Genomic DNA, 19777 nt, shown 5'->3' with positions numbered 1-19777 from the left:
ATGTTTCTAATATTTTGTCTAAGGGGGAGTTTTAGTGAAATTTCTCCAGCACTAAGGCTGGGTGCAGCAGCATTAGCATTAGCCGCTGCGGTAGTGGGACGTTATTGCCACCAGATAGCGCTAGACTGAGGAACTCTCAGCTAGCTAGCAGCTCTGAATGGCAAAAGAGCTAGATGCTACTGCTAATGCTGCTGCACTAATCCTTAGTACTGGAGAAACTTTACTGAAAACTGACCCTAATAACTCTGCACATCAGTGGAGTGGATTTTTTAAATGCACCTTATAGTCCTGAAAATACGGTACATCATTTTCTATATATATCTGTACCTTTTGGTAACCATTATCTTCCTTCCGAAGATAGTATTGCAATCTGACACTCTCTTCTTGATTTTTTCTCTTCACTATTTTTTTAAAGGTAATTGTATATATATATATACAGTATTTTTACAGAAAGACACTTTCACTGACTACTGATTTTATGTTTACATAGAGTTTAAGTACAGTTATTTTGGTAATCTCAGAATAATAAAATCTGACAGGTTAAATGAACAAAATTACATTTGTATGCAGGAAAATAATGACAATGCTTTTTGATTAATCCATATTTTATTATAAATTTAATATTCAATTAAAATATTTTGTGTAGTAAAAAAAATCTTTTTTGTATTTTTCCCAATTTATTCCTAAATTCTGTCCTTACATACCTTTTTTTTACTGTTCTGTCCATATAAGTGTATTTATTCAGCAGAAAATGATCTCAGTAAGCTGCAGAGTGCAGCTCACACCAGAGGCGAGGCTTTCGTAAGTCGTGGCCTGAGGGCGAAAGGCTGAGATTAAATTGTCAAATTGGATAAATGCCACCTGAACCCCGGTGGCCGAGCATTCCAGTGCAGTCATGGCTGGTAAACAGGCTCTGATTGGTCAGATAATGCCATTCAGAATGTTAAGCGAGATGTTCTACTGCGTGTTTTTAACGTATTTATATATATTTGGTAGAAGCTGTTAAAAATGTTAGCCTGAAATGTCAGGAGAAATAAAATGTGAGGTGAAGAGGAAGGGAAAGTGCTTTTTCTTCTTATCCACTGTGTGCACTAGTTAACACGGCCCACAACATATAAACACTTAAATAACTGCTGTTCTCTGTGTGTTTCACATACAGAGCCCATAAAAATCCACAAACACAGAATTTTTATAATGCCCTTCCGTTGCTGGGCAGCCTTAAACGTAGCCTAAAACATTTTTTTTGCTTTTATTTGCTTGTTTTGCAGCTTAAACTCAAAAGTAAAAATAAGTCTTTCTATTTCTGTAACTAAAAAGTCTTCTTTTCTGACTGACATTCAGCAAATCTCTTAAAGGAAGAGTTTATTCAGCAATGCTAATGTTGCTAACAGTGAGGAAAAATGAATAGTATTTAAACTACATTATATTCAATATTAGCTTCCATTCATTATACTGAAATTACCTATATTTTTTGCAGTATAAGGCACACTTAAAATCCGCTATATAATCCAGTGCACCTTATGTATAAATTTCAGTCAGGTTGTAATGAACAGTAAAGCCACTTCGCTAAAGTACAGCATTATACAGAAGTTTCAGTTTAGTTTTCCAGCAGTATTAGCATTAGCTGCTAACCACGCTAAGTGCTAACTATTTGGCCGTTCAGAGGTGAGTATTATCAGCCTTTAGTCTGCTGCTAACCCTGGCAGCTAGCGCTGCTGAAGTAGCATTAGCATTACCATTATCAGTTAGCCGCTAATGCTAAAGCTCCTGCTTTAGTGAACATCTCGAAATCTAAGCTTACTGTAAATAAACGGAAGCGCTTTACTCACCCAAATAAACAGTTTTTAGAAGAGAAATCTGTGTAGATTAACATCCAATGCTGCTAAGAATTACAATTTTGTTTACTTAGCAAAGCTTTACAGATGGAACCTGTTAAATTAGGAAAACATTGCGACACCCCGTTTGTAATTAGACTTACTAGATAATCCAGGGCGCCTTATTCATGAAAATAGACCAGAAAATAGACGTTTACTGATGTGCGAAAAATACTAGGAGAATGTAGGGCCCAAAAAAAAAAAAAAAAAAAACACAAGAAACTGTTCCTTTAAAGAGTAGCTTATAATCAAAACAATTGAAAATTGAACAGCAGAGGGCTATTAATTAGTTTAAGTATTAGGCCAAATAGTTAGCACTTAGCTTGGTTAGCAGCTAATGCTAATACTGCTGGAGAACTTAATTAGAATGCTAAAGCAGAGCTTACTGAGGAGAGAGAAGAAAAGAGCCAATCAGAGACTTTTCTGCCTTATACAACATTAGAAAATCCTCACATCATTTAAGGTGGAGTTACAGTCTCAGAAAAACTAAGCTAAACGTTTAACCACTAGAGGGCGCGCTAGCCAGGTTTAAAACAGCAAAAGTGGAATTTATTAGAATTGATTAGCATTACACTGACTTAACAAAGAGTGCCTACACCTGTATAAGTTGTGAGGTGTTATCTTGTGAGTAGGCATGGACACTGGCAAGTGTGCTCATGACATTGGCATATCAAGACATTTAACATTACTCGATTCACAGGGTGGTATCGTGTGGATACCACGGCGTTACCACGGCGACAATTAGCATCTACCTTTACGATTAGAGTCTATGTCACACTTTAAAGTACACCATGGAGCTATTAGAGTCTACTGGAAACTGATGGGATGGGATGAGGGAACAGTCATTGGACACCATACTAATTCCTGTCCAATGACGTGACATGTCACTGTAAATGGCTTTTATTGGAAAATCATGTTTCAACTCCTATTTACTAGATAAACAGCTTTAGATACAGGCAATACACCAAACTCTGTATAGCATTAGCATTAGCATAAGCCTCCTTAGGTTTACACTGGAGCAATGAGGCTAATGTAGCTGACAAGCAGAGAAATCTGCACATCAAAAATGCGTTAATAACACATTTAGATTACTGGTGCAGATTTTCGTCACTCTATGAAGTGTAGTTTGAGTATTACAGGTACAAACATGTAGCTAAAATGCTAACACATGACTTTGCAGCCACCTGACCTGTCTCAGACAGCACTACCCTGCCATCTTTTCTTGTCCTTTTTAAACAGAACAAGTGGGGTTGTGGAGGATACATGACGCAGCTGGGGTTGGTTCCCAGCCTGCAGCATAAACAGGGTGTGTTCTTCCAGGAGTTTATTTTAATACAAGGCTGGGCTTAGCTTTACACATTTCATCTTTCTGACCATCGTTGCATCATTTTTTCATCTTTTAATTATCTTCTCTGTATATGTAAGTGAAATGATCTTGCAAATCATAGAATTTTGGATCCAAAAATAGCTTTATCCAGGTTGAAGCTACAGAGATCTGGGATAATGCTGTTTTTTTGAAGCTGCGTATTTTAAGAAAAGTGCCTGAGAAGCTTCCAGGATGTGGTGGCTAACAAGCAGAGTCGTCAAGTAACAAATTACAAATACTTGGTTACTTGTTTACGTAAGGTTTACTAGAGTAATTATTTTTTACTTCTACTATATTTTCACACAGTTATCTGAACTTTCTACTCCTTACATTTTAAAAATAGCTTTTGTACTCTACTATTTTATTTCAGGTTGTTTCAATTCCAGCTTCTCATCATTAAAAAAAACCTATCCACATAAATCTCTCCATCCAGATAGAGGGAATATGATTGTGGTTGGATGGGAAGTATATAAACATATATTAACACATATCATTCCGACACCCTATTGGTTTATACTCAGTCTTAGATCGGGCACAAAAAATCCAGCCCGACCCAACCATAAACTGTTATTGTGAGATCTGTTCAGAATGATGTTAATTAACATTGCAACACTGAAGAAGCATAGACAATTATTAAAAAATGTATAACATTCTAACTTGTGCAACTTTTTTTTAATACAGTTTGATTTGTTTCTTTACTATATTGTGATTATCACGGCATGGCTTTATATAAAATAAATACAGCATTAAAAAAGAGAGCTGGACCTGACCCGGCCCAGCCCAAGGAAAGTGGTGGGAAATATCGGCCCAATTCGGCCCAAGTTCAGGTCATGCCTCGGGTTGGGTTGTGTCAGGTTCGGGCAAAGAATCTAAGCTCTAACACAAAAAGATTAGCGCAAAAAAGACCAAAAAAGGAACACTGAAACAAAGAGGCTCTATATACCCAGGGAGACAAAGAACACCTGGGACAGGTAACAAGGGGGCAGGGTAACAATCAAGACAGGTGGGAACACTAATTACAGAGGGCGCTGGGGCGGAGACAAAGGGGTGGTCTCGGTCTGGATCTACTGAACCATAGTCAATGGAATAGTTGTCCCCCCAAAAAAGAGTCAGATTGCATTATTTCGTATTATATTTGAATGAAAGATAAAAGTGACCAGTGACAACACATAAATTAAACATTTAGACTGATAAAATTTCTTGTTTATATTTATTGAGCTACTCATACAGAAGTGTAATGCAACATGCCATTTTGTAGACAGGCATCTTGTAGAGGTTCCTAATGGGTCCTTTGATAATTCATCATATGCAGTTTGATTATTCATGCAGTTCCTGCTGAGTTTGCTGTGTAGGTGTGGATTATTGATAGCATGTCCTAAAGCATCCCACACATTTTCAATCAGGGATAGGTCTGGTGATGCGGCTGACCTGACCATGGTATGGTATCTGTGTCTTTCAGTCAAGCTGTTGAGACGGCAGCAGTATATGTGGATGAGCATGGTGCTGCTGGAATTATACACTAGAGCAGGGGTCACCAACATGGTGCCCGCGGGCACCAGGTAGCCCGCAAGGACCTTATGAGTAGCCCGCAGACCTGGTCTAAAAATAGCATTTTTGTTGCTATTCTTTTTTTTTTTTAATCACAGTTGCATTGGTGTAATTTTAGATTATATTAGATTAATATTAGCTTAGAGATAGCCTATAGTTTATATATTATTATACAATATAATGTAATATAATATGTAATATTATATTAAAATATAATATAATATAAAATGTAAACAATTGCAGAGATTTATAAAAATAGTGTTGCATATTGATATCTGTGTCTTCACATAGATGAATGTCATTAATTATTAATAATAACATATAATTAAAGGTAAATTGAGAAAAGTTGTAATTTCATGAGTGTGTATCAAACTGGTAGCCCTTCGCATTAATTGGTACCCAAGAAGTAGCTCTCAGGTTCAAAAAGGTTGGTGACCCCTGCACTAGAGTGTGCTTTAAGAAAAAGTAAACCATTGAGCCATTTGAAGACGTTTTACAAAACTTTTAACCTCTTTCTTTCTTTCCTCCCTCTCTCTTTTTTACAGATACGTCTTCCTCATGGGTCTTCAGGACCGTAATGAGAAGCTCTTTTACCGAGTGCTGACTTCAGACATCGAGCGCTTCATGCCTATTGTATACACACCCACTGTAGGCCTGGCCTGCCAGCACTACGGCTTAACCTTCAGGAGACCGAGGTAAGAAACATCAAAAACACATTTAATCTGGATTTAAATGTAACTATTGTGTTTACATTATCAAAGTTGCAACCACAAGCTACAGTCAAGACACTTGTAACTGTGGGTATTATATCAATGTAGTCTCAAGAATTTACTGTAGGCCCTGCATCAAGCAATGCGTCTGTTTTATCAGAATTTAGAAGAATGAGATTCAAGGTCATTTACAGTTGTGTAAATTGTGAAGTTATCTCACTGAGTCTGTTTGAGCGAATGAAAAAGCTGATGTCCGTAAATTTGGGGATTTGGGAGATTTAGGGTCCTCTCTGGTGAGAATGGGTAAGTGCACCAAGCATGCGGAAGAATCATTTTAAGCTGGGCGGGTGTGATGCGGTCTCCTTTCAGAGCGGATGAATCCGATTCCAGGTTATGTTCAGTCTGAGAAAGAGCGAGAGAAAGAGAGAGAGAGTGTGCTCAGTCAGAAACCTCACTTCTTCGTTTCTTTGTTTTGTTTTACTATGAGTAAATGAGCTACTGAGCTCTGAGTTTCCCCTTCTGAAGTCTCCATTGCTTCACCAGCCGCTCGTGTTCAGTAAAAAAACTGAGCCGGATCCTCTTTTAGAGGTTGTATGTGTGACATAAGTACGTAAAGACGCGTGATGTGGCCAGAAGAAATCCTGTGAAAAGCGGCCCTACACCCCAATTTTTAGAATTGATATATTAGTTTTAGCAGGAATGGTCTTTCCAGCACACTGGAACCATTAAATGCAATGTTTTATCTCTTCTCCACTCCGAAATGCTTCTGCTTTTAATTAAGAAACAAAATAATACAGACTACCATTTAAAAAAAAAAAATCTTTGCCGAATGAGTCAAACGAGTGCTGAATGTTAATCTACACAGATTTCTCTCCTGAAAACTGTTTATTTGGGTTAGTAAAGCGCTTCCATTTACTTACAGTAAGCTTGGATTTCCAAAATTTTAACAGCACGGTTAACAGCTAGCCACAGTTATCAGAACTTAGCGCTAGTAAATGCCACCCGACAGCGCTACACTGAGGTAACTTGAATGTTCTGCTAAGCCAGGGTGCGTCCACAACCTGACTGGTAGAATTCATATATAAGGCTCATCGTCAATTTTGAAGGATTTTAAGTGAGTCTTATAGTGTGAAAAATATGGTAACTATGTAAAAATAACAGTAAGGCAAGTGTTGTGTTTATGCTTTTTATGTCTTTAGTGGCTTTAAATGAAATGAGAACTGTAAGGGCCCTAAAACTGAGCCCTGAGGAACACCATACTACAGAATATACCTTCAACATGTGGGGCTGAAGTTGGGCTTCCCAAATTGGGCCCATAATTACATCTACCTGAAGCTCACATTGAGCCCACCTGTTCCCCTGTGTACAGTGTACAACTCATATGTTTTACCACTTCTGACATCCATTATGTTGGGCCAAAATGACAACTTATGGACAAAAATCTCCATAAAATTTTCAGAGATTAGTTTGGCTACAGAGCAGTGCTGCTGGAGTTTTTAAACACAGCTGCTCCACCTTGTAGGTGAAGTAAAGTCAGAGACAGAAGCTCTAAATCTGTTGCTGCACAGTTTGTGTAGATCATCGCTAGTCCTTCATCAGTGGTCTGTTTCTGACCACAGAGCTGCTCTTGTCTGGATATGTGTGGGCGGTGGGCTCTCCGCTCTTAACCTAGAATTAACACTGACGTGTAGAAACCCCCGGCAACAGCTCCACTTACCATATAGGAGCACTTTGTAGTTCTGTAATTACAGACTGTAGAGCTGAGAATAGCCCACCACCCAAATAATACCTGCTCTGTGTTTTTCTTGTGAGGTCCTTGTCAGTGAAGAACAGGGTGGAAGGAGATTAATAAAGTATGCAGAAAAACAGATACAGGAATATAGTTTTAAAAAACTACAGGTCGAAGTGCTTCAATAGCTGGACCAATGGACGGTCATATTGTTCTGATATAACTGTGTAAATTAAAACTACCTCAACAAAAAACAGATGTGCTTTAAAATTAATTGAATATTAAAGCCACAAAAAATCAGCCAGTTGGGGAAAATATACATATACATATATATATACATATACAGATAACCTGATTTTTTATGTACATTTTGTTCCGTATGTTGTCCATATAATTTCATATTTACTTTATTTTTACCTTCAATATACAGCTCTAGAAAAAAAAAGAGACCACTTCAGTTTCTAAATCAGTTTCTCTGATTTTGCTATTTATTGGTATATGTTTATTATTGTTATTAAACATTGTAGATTATAGCTAGACAGCTCTGAAAAAAAATAAGAGACCACTAAAAATGACGAGTTTCTTCTTAATTTTACCAAATAAAAAAACCCTCTGGAATATAATCAAGAGGAAGATGGATGATCACAAGCCATCAAACCAAACTGAACTGCTTGATTTTTTGCACCAGGACTGAAGGCATAAAGTTATCCAAAAGCAGTGTGTAAGACTGGTGGAGGAGAACATGCCAAGATGCATGAAAACTGATATTAAAAACCAGGGTTATTCCACCAAATATTGATTTCTTTCTTTCTTTATTTCTGCAAATAAGTGCTCTAAATCACAATATTTCTTTTATATTTGGAATTTTTGAGAAATGTTGTCTGTAGTTTATAGATTAAAACAACACTGTTCATTTTACTCAAACATGTACCTATAAATAGGTACAGGTGGTGGCTTTTATACTGTTCATATCCATATTGGACTTTTCTTTTATTTAGTATTGAATATGATTAGGAAATAAAATTGTGCAGCACTACATGTACTCTAACCGTGTTTTATTTAAAGAATTATTCATTAAAAACTTCTTCAAAGGCACCACCTTTTAATTTTTTTTAAGACTGCAGCCTAACTGAAAGCCAGTGCATCATCACCATCGTCATCATCATCTCCACAACCTGAACAAGTTGGAAGGAGAAAAGGATGCAATCTTAAGTTATTTTCTTTCGTGTGTGGAGTGAGGGGCATTTGAGGTCTGAAATTGCAAAGGGCCAAACACCCAATTACACAAATGACAGACGGAGTGTGGAGTAATTACAGTGAGGAGAGAGAAAGAGAGAGAGAGAGTGGCTGAAAGGGAGGAAGATGTTGAGGCTGGCGTGGAGAATGAGGGCTCAGCATGTGGGCTGTGTTCTGGGAGAATGGAGAGTAGGCATCAACGTCTGTGGTCTCTTAATGGCTTGTGATTTGTGCTTTGAGCGCTCCTGCCACACAAGAGATGGATGCATCCATCTGCAACAGTTCCAGCAGGGCGGGATCTGTCTTAAGACCAGTGTTTGTATAGTGCTTGCTTTTTTATTGATTTTTGTATTGGTGGTAAATTACCAAGCTATGGTCAGCAACCTTACTGAAGCTTAGTGATTACCTGTTTAGTTGTCAAATAGCTCCCAGCTCCCCTGTTTCTATTGCTGCAACACACTGTTTGCATGCTATTGTCTATATGTGGCAACTCGGAGTGTGGAAATGGTACTGTGGAAATGGCAGTGGACAGGTTTGGAGATCACATCCCACACAGATTGCCATGACGACGGCACAATTCATATAATAAGAACATAGTGGCTGATAATATATTCTGATCATGTTATTATTTACTATGTATGTATATATACTATGTCATTTAAATGTATTTGATAGAGCTTCTTCATTTCAGAGAACCCCACAACCCAATACTGTGAGACATTTTAACCAAACAGGACAGTGTGGCTCCTTTAGGGATTCCCTATTTACACTCATGGCCAAAATAATTACATGTTACCCCTGATTTTTTTTAAGAAAATGAAGTATTTTGCCTGAAATGTAATGCAGTTAAACATGTTTTGTTATATACATGCTTATTTTCTTTTCTTGGTGCAGCTGTGCAGCTCTAGCTGTAAAAACAGCAAAAGCAAACCACCTGCCGTTTTTTTTCCTCCTCCTCGACCTGAGCATGTATTTCATTCAGACCAGCTGTTTGCTGTTTCTCCACTCCAGCAAAAGATGCTCCACATATGAGCTGCTAACAAACTAATCCATTTCCCTTTATAAAGCTACGAGTCGTCTCTCAAATATGAGTTTTGTGTAATTTGTGAAGAAGGCGACATTTATACACATTTATACAGGAGTTGAATAATGAAACTGAAACACCTGTCATTTTAGTGTGGGAGGTTTCATGGCTAAATTGGTGAAGCCTGGTGGCCAATCTTCATTAATTGCACATTGCACCAGTAAGAGCAGAGTGTGAAGGTTTAATTAGCAGAGTAAGAGAACAGTTTCGCTCAAAATATTGCAATGCACACAACATTATGGGTGACATACCAGAGTTCAAAAGAGGACAAATTGTTGGTGCACATCTTGCTGGTGCATCTCTGACCAAGACAGCAAGTCTTTGTGATGTATCAAGAGCCACGGTATCCAGGGTAATGTCAGCATACCACCAAGAAGGACCAACCACATCCAACAGGATTAACTGTGGACGCTCTAAGAGGAAGCAGTCTGAAAGGGATGTTCGGGTGCTAACCCGGATTGTATCCAAAAAACATAAAGCCACGGCTGCTCAAATCACGGCAGAATTCAATGTACACCTCAACTCTCCTGTTTCCACCAGAACTGTCCGTCGAGACAATAAATTATTGTGGTCTAAAACCAGGTGTTTCAGTTTCACTGTCCAACCCCTGTATGTATCAGTGTGATAATGTAAACGTAGCCTATCCTCCTTTCACCATGTGATACGATGGTCAGGACCCCCAGGACAGGTAATTTTTTGCAGGATGGGTAGTGGAGCTGATACATGTTATGGTTGATCAGATTTTCCATGCATCTGTACAAACTGGAGACTCACAACTGGTTAATTTCTGACCACACCACTGCTGTTGGCCACTTAGTGAACTGTCCTCAGTGCAGCAGTGACACTGACATACTGGTGTTCACAGTAGCGTGTGAAGCTTCTAGGTAGAGAGCGGAGTGGAGAGCCCACCACCCACACATATCCAGACTCTGAACACTGATAAAGGACTAGAGCTCTAACTGAAGCTAACTACAGTGAAGGGGTTTCTGATAAAGTGGACAGATACACACACACACACACACACACACACACACACACACAAAACCACACCATGCCACTAGCAATTATATTCTACACAATTTTAATTTAACTTAATTATTCCTAATTAGGGTTGCAGCGGTAACCGGTTTCACGGTATACCATGGTATTAAAATGCATGGTTATCATACCGTGTGTGTTTGCTTATTACCGGTAAAACGCAAGCCAGCGGAGAAACTCACCCGCGCATGCGCAACTCTGCTCCGCTTCAGCTGCTCAGCACACAGCGGTGAGAACAGCAGAGAGTGCATCAGACTAAACATTATCTCCGTCCGCCTTAAAAAAGGCTAAACTAAAATCAGCAGTGTGGGACTATTTCAGAGACCCGCCGAACGCACCCGAGGATGGGTATCCGATTTGTAATAAGGTAAAGGTGGACATACGTCAAACCTGTTCTCCCATCTCCGAGAACACCACCCCGCCGTGCAGCGCAAAGTATGTGTTTAGTTTATAATTTTAATCTGAACATAAATAAAACCTCTTTGTAGTCGTGCACAACCCATGCGGTAAGCGCCCGCAAAAGCGCTGAGTTATCCGAAATTTGGGCACGCAGGTACAGGCGTGAAGTGCGTGCTACGACGGATGCACGTGTCCGTGTAAAGGTGCTCGCCGGACTGGATGTGAAAGACGCCATTAATTTACATGCGCTCATTTTCTAATTCTGACGTGACTGTTTTTCATATGTTAAAACCAGACTCGGTGTGAAAGCCTTAAAATAGAAATCTCTATTGTGAGGATCATGTCAGAAATAAATTCCCTCTTTCTGCAGTATCTGCTTATATACCAACTTGGCAGTAAAACGGACGTTTACAACAGTTGTTGATCAGACACTGACCCAGGCTCAGTTTATCAGATATTAAATAATTTAAACTTAAATATTGTACTGAATATTTTAAATACAGGATCTTTACTTCTTAGAGGACATGTAATGTGTGACATGTGTGTGTGTGTGTGTGTATATATATATACATATATATATTTTTTTTATTATTATTTTTTATACACCCTTAATGACCTTAAGAGTAGTGGAAAAACCTGGTTTCCTTCACCTAATGGTGTACAGTTTATTTTTTTTAAGGAGACATTATCTATATAGTTGTTCCAGGTTTCTACAATAAATAGTTAATTGAACAAAAAACCTTTGTTGTAATTTCTTTAAGGGTCAGTTTAATAATATATGTAACAAACTGTGATACCGTGATACCGCGGTATTTTCTGAGACGGTTATCATACCGTGAAAATCTCATACCGTTGCAACCCTATTCCTAATTTACCCAAATGTCATTTTCCCCTCTTTCTTTCCCAAAGGTCAAAATGCATATATTAAGATTAAGAATATTTGCCTGTTGCTCAGCAACAGCATGATGACGATTAATTAGTAGGAGTATCAGTGATTTGATATTGAGGCTACACTGTATGGACAAAGTTATTGGGACACCTCATTCAATGTTCAAATTTAGCCTTTTGGATTTTTTTATCTTAAAAGTTTATTTCCTGAAGGTATGAATGGGGATTTTACAATAAAAGACTTCCTTTAGGTAATTTTGGGAAATGTGTGTCTGTGTCAGTGTGTAGTGATTCCCCCCTGGCAACATTAGGTAAACTTTTAGATGATATATTATGATTAACTGCTTGGCCTCTGTGCTGTAAGAACAAGCATCGTTTTCTGAGCTGCAGTAACTCTGTGTTGGCTGTGCTCTCAATACTGTTCATTCTATAGCTCATTCATGTGACTTAATGATTTTGAGAAACGACTATTAATGTAAGCTTGTTTTGTCTACTGCATCCTGTTAAGAGTCTATCGAAATTCAATGTAACTTGGATGCCATTGTTTATTTTGATTGTTTTTTTAGTGGTGCCCCTTTAATTTAGTATTTTTAGGCTATGCAAACAACTACAATATGTGTATGTTGAGTTAACAGAACTTAATTTAATCATTGTAATTGACTTAATCAAGTAAGATAGACCAGTTGTGCAACAGTAACTTTAACTTAAAAAAAAAGTTAAGTTTCAGGTAAACCACATTTTGAGTGTCAAGTACTTGTAGTTTTCCTGTTGAACGTGAAGATGAACGCTTGTTCAAATCCATACAGTATTATAAATTACAAAAAAAATTGAGTTTTGGAAACTTAATTTATTTGAGGCAACAAATTACCTCAAATGATTTGAGTAGACTTAACTTAAGTCTAGGTTTCATTCCCTTTTCAAAGACTGATGCAAAATGTCTTTGAGTGCATTGTAGAGGCATATCTAGCAGTCAACAACTTCTCACCAAGAGGTACACTACCCAAAAAGCAGTGTCTAAGATCCTTTTTATAAGGCAGTGGTTGAAGCTCCAGTAAGAGCAGAGTGTGAAAGTTCAATTAGCAGGGTAAGAGCACAGTTTTGCTCAAAATATTGCAATGCACACAACATTATGGGTGACATACCAGAGTTCAAAAGAGGACAAATTGTTGGTGCACATCTTGCTGGCGCATCTGTGACCAAGACAACAAGTCTTTGGGATGTATCAAGAGTCAGCATACCACCAAGAAGAACGAACCACATCCAACAGGATTAACTGTGGATGCAAGAGGAAGCTGTCTGAAAGGGATGTTCGGGTGCTAACCCGGATTGTATCCAAAAAACATAAAACCACGGCTGCCCAAATCACGGCGGAGTTCAATGTGCACCTCAAATCTTCTGTTTCCACCAGAACTGTCCGTCGAGACAATAAATTATTGTGGTCTAAAACCAGGTGTTTCAATTTTATTGTCCAACCCCTGTAACTGCATGCCATATTTTAAGTGTAGTTTGAGTTTAAATTGAGTCTCAAAAGAAGGAGGTGGCTTTAATGATATGGCTGATGGTTGTACATGATCAGTGTTGCTGATATGTGGTCAGAACAAAGCTTTGGCTGCTGTTTTCTTCTCCAACCTCCTGCAAGATGTTTAGATTTCCAGGGATTTCTCTCCATCTGGATTTGATTCAGTTAGTCAGTAGTGGACACCCCACAGCACAAATTAGGTAGTCGTTGGATTGACCTTTCAATCTGTTCCTGGAGATAATGGCTAGTAATTTGGCCTAAGTAAAGGACTTTCTGAAACACCGTATGTGATTGGTGTGTTGTTGTGAAGGCCTGTGATGTGTGGATTAAGCCAGGCGATATAAAAATCATCATCACTGTCATTGGCACCAATTTGAAGGCTCTTGGTGTGAAATTGCAGGTCATTGTAGAGGAGCTGAATGATTCAGCCACTTTATCTACAATTGCTCAATTCCAAAAATGTAGGAAACTGTTTAAAATGTAAGTAAAAACAGTATACAATGATTTACAAATATTTTGACTTGCAATTAATTTAGAATAAAACATAAAACATCATTATTATGAAATGTTAAAAGAAATACATTTTACCATGTTGGGAAAAATATTAACTCATCATAACGCATCTCAAAATAGTTGTGACTGGGTGATGTCAACCATTTAGAAACATGTCAGCAGCTGCTGGAGTTTTGGAAGAGAATTACTGTCCCATTCATGTCTTTCTCTGTGCTGAATATTCTTTAAATTTTCTTTTTTAACATATTTTTTGTTTCATGGTACGGCTTTATATAGCTTTCTATTGTTGAAAATTCTGGAGTGCAGGCAGGCCAGTTCAGTAGGTCTGCAAGTAATGAATATATTAGTAGTCGACTAATCTGCCGGGGGGTTGGCTTGGCTGGACGGGCCTGACATTGAAGGACCTATATTAAACTAAAAATGACAAAAGCATATTACAGGAAACATTCACACAGGCTGGATGTTATTTTCAAGAGATTCTAGGATACTTGTATGTATTTTTTATTATTGTACTATTTTTTCTAATGAGATACCCCCCAGAAAGGATTGTTTGTCTAAGAAAATAAAGTTTATTTTATTTAAGTCTATAGTTACACTAACATATAACTTAATTTTAATGGAGTGGACAGAGTACAGTATCTCACTTAACACTTAGCCAGCTAACGTTAGTTTAACTAATGTAAGTAATGTTGAGGAGTGAAGCCTGTTTATACTCACCTCAGCAGCTCTCTGCAGTAATTTAACCTGAAAGTCAGTCACCAAAAGTCAGTGTTTAAACTGTACAGAGCTAGCAGAGACCAACTGTAGAGTACTAGTATTTTTCGCACTATAAGGCGCACCCAAAAATTGTCAGTGCACCTAAAAATTCAGTGCACCTTATGTGTCAATTTTACCAGTCAACTTATAAGGAGCAGTAAAGCCACTCCATTGAAGTGCAGCTACATGGCACTTACTGTAACACTCAGGGTTCCTCAGTGTATCGGTTAGCCGCTAATGCTAATGCTAATGCTCCAGCCTTAGTGCTGAAGAAATTTGGGAATCTAAACTTACATAACATAAACGGGAGCACTTTACTCACCCAAATAAACAGGTTTGAGAAGATAAATCTGTGTAGATTAACATCCTGCACTCGTTTCACTTTAAAAGAACGTTTATTTTTTTTATTACAGTGTTGTTTACTTACCTTAGGTTTACTTAGTTAGCTAACCCCCACCCAACCCCCAGTCCCACCTGAGGGCTCAAAAAAATATTGTACATCCAACAATCTAGATTGTTTTGCTTTAATACTATTTACACAGCATGTATCCCTCCACCATTTAAGTGATATGTGATTTGAAAACCATGTTTTAGACCCAATATCTATTTAAAACTGTGGTAATCAGGCAGTGTATTCCTAAACATTTGGCGTATCTGTAAGAAAACCGTTTGGTAAATTCAGTTCGAACCACCACTGTGAACAAATCTGACTCTGAAGCTCCTCTGGAACAGAACGGCGTTATTCACGTACACACACCCACTCTGAATAAATGACTGTTTCCACTTAACAAATCATCGCGATTGGCCGAGGTGCACACGTTCCATCTCTCCATCCATTAAAAACCTGAGGCTGTAAACTGTGCTGAGGGGGTTGCGTGAGGTGCTGTGTGGAATTTTCGGAGCTGGCGGGTTCCAGCTGCTTCCACATCCTTTAGGGTGCGTATAATTTTTATGGTGTTATTTTTACGTTGAATTATTCCTCGGGCGGATGAGCGTGAGGTAACCAGATTAAATAAGATTGAAAAATGAAGGGAAATGGAGGTTTTATGCCTGTCGCGGTGGAGCTCGTAGTGGGGTGCTGAGGTGCTGGAGTTCCAGGGCAGATGTTTAGGGTGTTTTATGATGGAGGGAATGTGCGTGTGTGTCGGGGTACCTTTTGTTTTTCTGCCGCTGTTTAAAGCCAGTGAGCAGAACAAGCCTCTGCCTTTAACAGGCCAGCTGTGTTATAGGCAGGTGTGTGTGTGTGTGTATGTGTATTACATGAAACAAAAACCTGTCTCTGATATGTTGACTTTATAGATTTATAGAGCGCTGTAGTTCTATTACATTACATATTTATAATCTCCGGGCCGGCTGGTGGGTCCAAACCAGTCAGTGTGTTTGTACTGTAGTAACTGTAGTTATAGCAGAATAAGCCTTTGGGTGTACTAGACCCACATTTCTTTATAATAGGACATAAAACATCATATATACACACTTTAAGCTTTGACATTGTTTCAATAAGCTTCTGCGACGTCACAATATTTATTTCAATCTAGTGTTGCATTAATTTTTCACCAAGATCTTGCAGCAGCATTGACGATGGTAGAGTCTGACCTCTGCACAAAGCAACTCTTCTCCAGCCCATCCCAAAGATTCTCAATGAGGTTAAGATCTGGACTCTGTGGTGAACTCTCTCAATCCATGTGTGAAAATGATGATCCCTGGAATATGCTCGTGCCATCAGGAAGGAAAAAATCCATTGACCTGGTCTATATTCAGTATATTCAGGTATGTTCAGATTCAGTATATTATCTGAAGAAAAACAAAGTGGAGACTTTGGAGTGGCCTAATCAAAGTCCTGAGATGTTGTAGCATGTCCTAAAAAAGGTGTTTCCTGTTGGAAAACCCTGTGAAAGACTTATTGCAAGTTACAGCAAACACTTGATTGCACTAGATTTGGACTTTTTTCTCCCCTAATAATCAAAATCCTCATTTAAAAACTGCATTTTGTGTTTACTTGTGTTGTCTTTGACTAAATAATTACGTTTATTTGAAGATCTAAAACATTTAAGAGTGACAAACCTGCAATAGAATAAGACCTCATGAGGGGGCAAAACACTTTTTTTACACCACTGGATGTGTGTCCAATGCAAAGCGGGGTGTGTTTTATTTTTATTGGCTTTTATGACCACAAAAACAATGGCTGTTTTTTTGCAGCTGTTTCTATTTATGTAAGGACTGCTGACAAGCTAACAAGCAGTGAAAGCTTGTGCACCCTGTTTTCGCGATCTTTAGGAAAGCCATCAATCAGCGAGCCATCATACAGCTTGATTTAGGGCGTGTCGGTGTGTCTTTGCTATCATAACGACGGGAAAATTACACCTTGCACTGCTTGAAGTGGGAAAAAGGCTTGTGTACTAATTGTCTTAATTGATCATGGCTGTGTTTTGGGCGTAACCTGAAATAAACCAATCAGCGTGTCTCTTGCCATTTCCTTTAAAAGCCCTTAAGGTACCCTCTAAATTTGACACATTGCTATTTTAATGGCGCAGCTACCTGGACATGTCCAACGCTTCTCAACTTTTTAACACCACTGTATATATAACTCACAAAAACAATGGCTGTGTTTTTTTTTACAGCTGTTTCTATTTATGTTAGGACTGTAATGTTTAAATACCTCATTGAACTCTTGGATAAGGACATTTTTCATGATGCAGGCTCTTTTAAAAAAACACTAAAAAGCTTGCTGTCCCCTGAATTCCAATGAGCCAAGTAAATTTGCGTGTCTGATTGCTGGGTTGCAGTTGTATCTCAGTGATTATGACCCTGTCTGATGATTTGATGGCGGACGGCTCGGTGACTCTTTCGGTAAGGGGGGGTTAAACGTACTGAAGCTGCTCCAGAATGTCTTAACCTCACTTTCCGACCGCGCTGGAACACAAAGAGAGAGCCTCTGCTTTCCTCGTCCCCCCTCAGAGCGGTCAGCCTGGATGGGAATTGGTTAGATCTTAATCAGGAGTAAAGAATGAAGTCAGCCTGCAGGCCTTCAGCTGCGGAGTCGGCGGAATGATCCCGCGTTGAGAGAAGTGGGTGCATGGAAGAGAGAGACTGGCATGGAAAGAATTGGAGAAATGGACTGGGTGTCCGCTGTCTCTAATGCATAGTTTAGATAAATGTTGTTTTTTTGCAGATTGTAGTTGTGTCCCTCCTGCTGGCCGGTGCAGTCGGAGTCCAGCTGTTTTTGTTTTGCTGCAGCAGCTCCAGATGTGGCCGTTTCCAGCAGATTACTTCTTACTTCTTCTTGTTAGGTTCTGCTGATCCTAACAAGACATTTAACAACTATTTGAAAGAGCTTTTATTTTTTTAAAGCCATAGTTTACTTGCCTTGATTCATTGTATCAGCAAAAAACATGTTGGGTATCTAAAACTTACTTCTTTTATTTTAGCATTGTAGCTAACAGGCTAATGTAGCCAACAAGCAATGAAAGCTTGTGAGCCCTATTTTAGCAATCCTTATGTGAGCCATCAGTCAGCGAGCCATCATACAGCTTGATTTAGGGAGTGTCGGTGTGTCTTTGCTATCATAACGACGGGAAAAGTACACCTTACACTGCTTGAGGCTGGCAAAAGGCTTGTATACTAATTATTTTAATTAACCATTTTTTGGACGTAACCTGAAATAAACCAGCATGTCACTATTCCAATTTTTATTACATGTACGAGCCCTTAAGATGTCCTCTGACTTGGAACATTGCTATTTTAATGGCGCAGCTCCCTAGACTGACGTTGCCAGTCTTCCTAGGTTCAGTCACAACTGACAGTTTTACGTTGCCAAGATAGCAATACGCCAGAAGCGTACCTGATCACTCCTCACTTCCAGACCACCAAATTCGTCAGTGTAGATATATTCATAAGCACCGTTGCTATTTAAACAACGCAGGTGGAAGACGAGTAAATAGACTTGGCGGGGTGTTAGATAGCAATGAGCATTGCAACTGGGTGTAAGATAGGGCATGACAACAGTGGTCTCCACTTACAAATCTAATATCTGTTTAAAACAAGCAAAAATGTAAACAAAAAAAAAACATTGATTAAATCTATGGGTCATTTAAAAATACTTGAAATATTAAAACAAACATTTAAATTTGCTACTATTTTAACTACTAGAATTTCCCCTCGGGGATCAATAAAGTATCTATCTCTCTATCTCTACTATTATCCGATATTAGTGCTTGCTGTGCTGCTTTAGCCAGGAGCTATTCCCTAACCCACTCATTAGTACTCCCCCTATCACTAGTGATGCCCCAACACCCGGAGGGTGAAGACTAGCACATGCCTCCTCTAATACGTGTGAAGTCAGACTCCGCCTCTTAGGCATTACTGAGTAGCATCACCGTGTGCTCGGAGGAAAGTGCGGCGACTTGGTTCTGATACATCAGCTCACAGACGCCTTATGCTGATCGACATCACCCTAGGAGTGATGTGGGAAGAGAGTGCCATCTACCCACCCAGAGAGAGCAAGGCCAATTGTGCTCTCTTGGAGCTCTGGCAGCTGATGGCAAGTTGCAAGAACGGGATTTGAACCAGCGAACTCCTTCTTGGTGTTTTGTAGTAGAGTGTAGCTAATGGTGTACACGTGGTGGCTCATGGTGTACAGCAGGGAGACAGCTAACTTCATGACCATCATTTTTCATTTTTTAAAGTATTTTTTAGCTAAAAACACAAACACAGAAACAAATAGGAAAAATAGAAATAGGCAGTAGATAATGTCTTGTTTGGTAGTTAATGAGACATAAGCTCCATGTCTGATTTGCCTGCCAGTTGTCTAGAAATCACAATCTCAAATGTCTATTTCTTTTATTTGTAGAGTTTTTACCTCAATCTCTAAGTCATAAAACTATAAATTGACTATATTAACATTAATATTACTCCGAATGTTGTTACTATTATTTTACTTGTTGTTAAATGATTTTACTACTAGAGCTACAGGGCTAGAGTTAGGAGCTAAACAGACAGTTAAGCTTACAACACACCCTGACAGTTAGCATAGCGCTAATTAGCGTGTCTAAATTATCACACTCACTCCTAAAAGCTTGTGGAGGAGTGCAGTAATCTTTGTCTTGTTTGTGAGGTTT

The 19777-nt window shown here is 38.8% G+C and overlaps 1 protein-coding gene across 1 annotated transcript in view; it reads left to right on the top strand.

Moving 5' to 3' along the window:
* me1 (malic enzyme 1, NADP(+)-dependent, cytosolic) overlaps positions 1 to 19777 on the top strand; it is a 122047-nt gene that overhangs the window by 44304 nt on the left and 57966 nt on the right. The window contains exon 3 of the mRNA XM_022679195.2: positions 5334 to 5483. Coding sequence (XP_022534916.2) covers positions 5334 to 5483 — 150 coding nt within the window. The remainder of the gene's footprint in view (positions 1 to 5333; positions 5484 to 19777) is intronic.

This window comes from Astyanax mexicanus, chromosome 4 (assembly GCF_023375975.1).
Source record: "Astyanax mexicanus isolate ESR-SI-001 chromosome 4, AstMex3_surface, whole genome shotgun sequence".
Classification (NCBI taxonomy): Eukaryota; Metazoa; Chordata; class Actinopteri; order Characiformes; family Acestrorhamphidae; genus Astyanax; species Astyanax mexicanus.
The sequence above is the reverse complement of the archived record's forward strand: the minus strand, read 5'-3'. Positions and strand labels throughout refer to the sequence as shown.